The 5,782-nt window shown below is 51.3% G+C and overlaps 1 protein-coding gene across 1 annotated transcript; it reads left to right on the forward strand.

The window, feature by feature from the left end:
* Positions 1–1,395: 1,395 nt before the first annotated feature.
* LOC311202433 (olfactory receptor 14A16-like) lies at positions 1,396–2,340 on the forward strand (the record flags this gene model as incomplete). The annotated part of the gene is made up of 1 exon (XM_084277020.1): positions 1,396–2,340. One exon carries the CDS (start codon positions 1,396–1,398, stop codon positions 2,338–2,340), a length of 945 nt encoding a protein of 314 aa, XP_084133146.1.
* Positions 2,341–5,782: the final 3,442 nt, after the last annotated feature.

Genomic DNA, 5,782 nt, shown 5'->3' on the forward strand with positions numbered 1-5,782 from the left:
ATGCAGGTTCTGTTCCTGGAGGGATCTCCTAAAGCTGGGACATGGGGCAGTGTGTGGGGTCTGTCAGGAGGACAGGTTCTCTCTAGGACCAGAAAGTGCTGCCTGGAAGGGATGCCCTTCTGCCCCATCAGAGGACCAGGGCAGGATGACTGTCTTCTCCTGGGCATGGCTGCAGAGGTGTGAAGCAGCGTGTGCACCCAGGGGTGCCCAGGGCTGTCCATGTCAGCAGGGGCCATACACCCCAGGGGCTGTGTGCTGGGGCAGGGACTCTGCTGCTGCCAGGGTCAGAACTCAGCCTGACTGCTGGACTTCTATCAGCAGTGCAGAAAGAAGCTGTGAGTTTAAAGTGTGACCCATGGAAGGACAGTGTGGGGTCCTTCTGCTGTCAAAGTGTGCTGTGTAGGACAGGTTTGCTCCCAGCTCCAGCGGATCCCTGGCAACTTCCCAGGGACTTTTCAAGAACACCAAGGATGAATTTTCCACTCCAGGTAAAGAGACTTTACTTTGAATTTTCTGCTCTTGTGGACCTGCTGGGAAGTTGGAGCTGAAATTTTCCTGATAACTTTGCAGCAGGCAGTGCAAACTCATTGGTCATTAGGACTTGTCAGAGCATCTCCTGAGCCCTGCACACACAGAGGTTCCACGGGGCAGTGCCCTGATGCCAGGAGGGGTCTGCAGAGCAGAGCTGAGCACAGGGTAATTTGGATGAGGTCTGTGAGCACAGAGCAGAGGTGACATGGGCAAAGAGAAGCATCTGCAGGGACAGCTGCAGTTAGCAGATACATTGGCAAGGAGGAAGAGTGAGCTGCTCCCAGCATTGCCCTGGCAGTGGGATTTGGTACCTCCCTGACATCACCCACCGTGCTGATACTTTCCCACAGCAACCCCCTGGTTTCTGCCACCCAGCACAGACTCTGAGACAAGACTTCCATGTTTTCAGTCTGAGAAACCTGCGAGTACCTTTCTGTCTGTCCCTGTCCTTGCAGCCCTGGCTGGACTGTTTCTCACTGTTTCCCTTCCTTTCCTTGCTCCCTTTGTCCCACCATTACCAAAGCTCTGCTCTGTCCTCAGGTGAAACTGGAGTGACAGTGCTGAAAAGCTCATTCCTATCCACAGGGCATTTAGTCTGAGATCACACCATCCTTCTATTTACTGACTGCTGCCAGGCAGGACTGAGTTCTCCAGAGCCCACAGCTGACCCTCTTCCCAGCAGTGGCACACTCAAGCCAGCAGAAGGCAGACCTCCCAAAAGGGACCTGCCAAAAGTCCTCCTGAATGCAGGGAGTCAATCTGAGGGCATTCCTAAGAATTAGATGTTTTCCTAAAAGAAGAGTTCCATCACTTTTCACTGTGTCTTTTCCTCCTTGGACAGGTCTCCACTCTTGACGGCAGCAGATGTCCAACAGCAGCAGCTCCATCAGCCAGTTCCTCCTCCTGCCCTTTGCAGACACACGGGAGCTGCAGCTCCTGCACTTCTGGCTCTTCCTGGGCATCTACCTGGCTGCTCTCCTGGGCAATGGCCTCATCATCATCACCATAGCCTGTGACCACCATCTCCACACCCCCATGTACTTCTTCCTCCTCAACCTTGCTGTTACTGACCTTGGCTGCATCTCCACCACTGTTCCCAAATCCCTGGCCAACTCCTTGTGGGACACCAGGGCCATTTCCTACACAGGATGTCTGGCTCAACTCTTTTTCTTTTTTTTTTTGATTGCAACAGAGCTCTGTCTTCTCACTGTCATGGCCTATGACCGCTACGTTGCCATCTGCCACCCCCTGCACTACGGGACCCTCCTGGGCAGCAGAGCTTGTGTCCACATGGCAGCAGCTGCCTGGGGCAGTGGGTTTCTCTATTCTCTGCTGCACACGGCCAATACATTTTCAGTGCCCCTCTGCCATGGCAATGCTGTTGACCAGTTCTTCTGTGAAATCCCCCAGATCCTCAAGCTCTCCTGCTCAGATGCCTACCTCAGGGAAATTGGACTCATTGTGATCAGTATCTGTTTAGGTTTTGGCTGTTTTGTGTTCATTGTGGTGTCCTATGTGCAGATCTTCAGGGCTGTGCTGAGGATCCCCTCGCAGCAGGGACGGCACAAAGCCTTTTCCACCTGCCTCCCTCACCTGGCCGTGGTCTCCCTGTTTGTCATCAGTGTCCTGTTTGCCTACCTGAAGCCCCCCTCCATCTCCTCCCTTGTGCTGGATATGGTAGTGGCGTTTCTTTACTCTGTGTTTCCACCAGCAGTGAACCCCCTCATCTACAGCATGAGGAACCAGGAGCTCAATGATGCTTTGTGGAAACTGATTACTAGTGTGTCTGGTGTTTCTAAGCAGCAATAAACTGCACCACGTTGTGGAAGTTTTCTTCCTTCTTTTCTGTCTAATCTATAATAAAATAGTGCACCTCCATCCCATTCCTAATGCAGCTTCTCCTGAACTTGTGTGACCCAGACCTGTGCTCTCTTTGCATTAGGTCTGCCTGAAAACAGAAAGACCCTCTGTGGGTTGGGATAAGGACAGTTTACTGACAAAAGCACCATAAAACGGGAACAATAACAGCCCCAATTGCACTCACACCCAGTGACAGCACAGAGTACCTTACAAACCCATCAGTAACAGAGTGCTGCAGCATGCCATGACCACCCCTCCTCAGCCAATCCCTTGGATGGGGAAGTGATGTCAGGTGGTGTGAAAAACAGCCCAGGCAAACTCAGGTCACCTGTGCTGGCTGCTAGGGTAGGTGAGCTCTGGCCTGGCCCGAACCAGGACATTATCCACTCCTGTTTCCACACCATCTACACCGTGCCGAGATCTTACGTTTTCAGAGTACTGGGGAGGTTCATAACAGCATTTATTATTTAGACCATCTACCCTGGACCACCATCTAGGAAATAGTATAGAGAAATATGTAATATTTGGCCTTTTTTCTCCTTTGACAATGTCTAAAGCCAGCTGGATGGCTTTCACCTCTGCAAACTGACTGGATTTGCCTTCTCCATAGGCAGCTTCTGCAACTGGTTGTGTAGGACTCCATACAGCATCTTACCACCTCTGATGTTTACCAGAAATGTGACAGGACCCATAGGTGAACAGGGCATTTTTCTTCACATTTTCTGGAAGTTCAGTGTACACTGAAGCCTCTTCAGCACGTGTCACCTGTTCCTCTGGTAATATTCCAAAATCTTTCCCTCTGGCCACTCTGTGATCACTTCCAGGGTTCCTGGGTGATTGGGGTTTCTTATTCAATCCCGCTGTCTGATAAGTGTGACCCACTTGCTCCATGTAGCATGAGTGGCATGCTGTGTAGGAGGGTCTTTCCCTTTGAACATCCAGCCCAGCACTGGCAGTTGGGTGCCAGGATGAGCTGGGCTTCAGTCCCAATCACTTCTGAAGCGGCTCGAACCCCTTCATGTGCTGCCAGTATTTACCTTTCTGTTAGAGTGTCTGGATCCTCTGTAGCCCCGACTCCAAAACCCCAGAGACTGACCTTGGGCCTCCTGTTGCCTTTTGTGGCGTGGCGACCCAGTTCAGGAATGGCAACGACGCCACACTCTGGCCTCACGGTCCATCAGCTCACAGACACCAATGTGGTGGACGGCAAATGGCGTTTATTAGTGAGTGGCACAGTGTTATATAGCTGTCCTGGTTTCGGTCAGGATGGAGTTAACTTCTTTTGTAGCAGCGGATGGAATGCTGTGTTTGAGAGTTAAAATGGGAGTAGTGCTGATAACACCCTGATGTTTTTAGTTGCTGTCAGACAGTCAAGGACTTTCTCAGCTCTTCCTATTTCTCTATTCATGGGAAAGGAGGGGCAAAGCCAGGACAGGTGACCCAACTGACCAAAGAGAGTATTCCACGCCAGTTACGTCCTGCCCAGGGTATCAGGGGGCTGACGGGAGGAAGAGCAGGGGCGGCTCCGGGACGCGCGGTTCTTGTGGGACGGTCGGGTTCTGGGACGGCTCTGGGTGGCACGGCCTGAGTTGCGGGTTCGGTGAGAAACTGCATTGGGTATCAACAGCTTCATATATTTTTGCTCTAAAGTCCTGTCAGCATTGTTATATTGTATCTTTCTGCTATCTTAGTAAACTATCCTTATCCCAACCCATGGGCCTCTTAGTTTCTTGGTTTTGGGGTTATTTGCCCCTTCCTTTTCCCTTCCCCTGCCTCTCACACACACCCACGCCCCCACCCCCTCTTCTCTCTTTCCCTGCTCTTTTCCTTTAAGGAGCAGGCAGCTGCGTGGATCTTGGCCCTCAGCTGGGGTAAAACCACGACAGCATCTTAAAACATCTGCCAGCTCTTCTCTGCTTCTTTGGTGCTGAGGGCAGTTTCCTTGGGGGTCCTACTGGTAACCAATAAATCTACTCTCTGGTAGGTCTGTTACCTCAGGAGTCATCTTTGATGAAACCCAGGATACTCCTGGATTGGTACCAGTCCCCACTCTCCTTTTACAAGGTGGTCTAAATCCACCAGCAGGAGGAGAACCTGCAAGAGTGACCCATCCTGTGAGATGTCAGGAAGAAGCAATGTCACAACCCAAGACATGAGCTTTCTGCAATCAGGCTGTCACTATTCAGATTCTGAGGCACAGATGAAATAAAAGTCCCTTCCCCACCCACCACTCCCCTTGTGTCCTACAAGCCCTTCAAAGATAGATGCCACCTCACCTTTCTCCTCCAAGGGTTCAATGACTTCACAGGGCTAAGGGTCAGGGTTCCCCCTTTACAGTTTGGGTGAGGCTCAGGGTGAGGATTTGTGTTTCTGCTTAGTGCTTCTTGAAAATGATTTCAGGGCTGCTCAGCTTTGTGGCTTAGGGGATTGGGTTAGGGCTAGAAGGAAGGGCCAAGATCAAGGCTGGCATGTCAAGAGTAGGGATCAAGTGCTGTCCCTTTCAAGTTCTGCTTCCTTGTCCTTCCCCACAGTCCCTTCCCTCTTGGATGAAGCTCTCAGGCATCTCAAGCACTTCACAATGTTGCTCCTCACCAACCAGCTTCCTCCAGCAGAAGTATCATCACCAGCAATGCCACCTTCTTCCTCTTGCCCCAAACCTCATCTCCCTGGCCTTTCCTTCACAATCCCTGCCCTCATTGTAGCTCTTTAGGAAACATTTTGGAGAAGGGTTGAAGATGTGGGGAGGGTGGCTTCAGCATTAGGGATGGGTTAAGCTTCAGGCATCTGGTGAGGGTTTCAACTATGGTGTTGGCATTTAGAGTAGGGTGATAGGTGAGTGCTCCTGGATTAGGACACAGGAAAAGGTGGAGGGTGCTCTGGGCAGTGCCAGGTTGAAGAGACAGGGTGTGTAGGCACTCTGCAAGCTTCCACCCTCACGGTGACCAGAGACTAACTTCAGCTGGTGACCAAAAGCCTCCCCATTTTACTGGGCATTGGAGGACCACTGGGCCCTGTGGTGTGACAGGACACATGCAAGTGGCTCCATGACACAGCACGTCTGTATCTTCTCACTTTGTCATCCTGAAATTGCTCCCTGATTTCCTGCTCCAATCAGCATTCAGAGAGGCACGTGTCAATGTTCTGAATGAGTTTCATCACCCACAGCACTGAGCAGCCTCTACTAAACCTCCAGGAATCTTCCTTCCTGCCATGGGCCTCCACACTCAGTGACTTTGCCCTGGAAGCTTGTTAGTGTGCAGCCACTATCATCAGTTTACTCTTGCCTCTCAACTTCTGTACAGTTGCAGGGGGACTTTTAAGCAGACACTGTCTTCTAGAAAGAGTTTTACTAATGTGATGATGTCAGCTAACACAGGATAGAGCACAAGTC

Source organism: Gallinula chloropus (assembly GCF_964237585.1).
Source record: "Gallinula chloropus genome assembly, chromosome: 30".
Classification (NCBI taxonomy): domain Eukaryota; kingdom Metazoa; phylum Chordata; class Aves; order Gruiformes; family Rallidae; genus Gallinula; species Gallinula chloropus.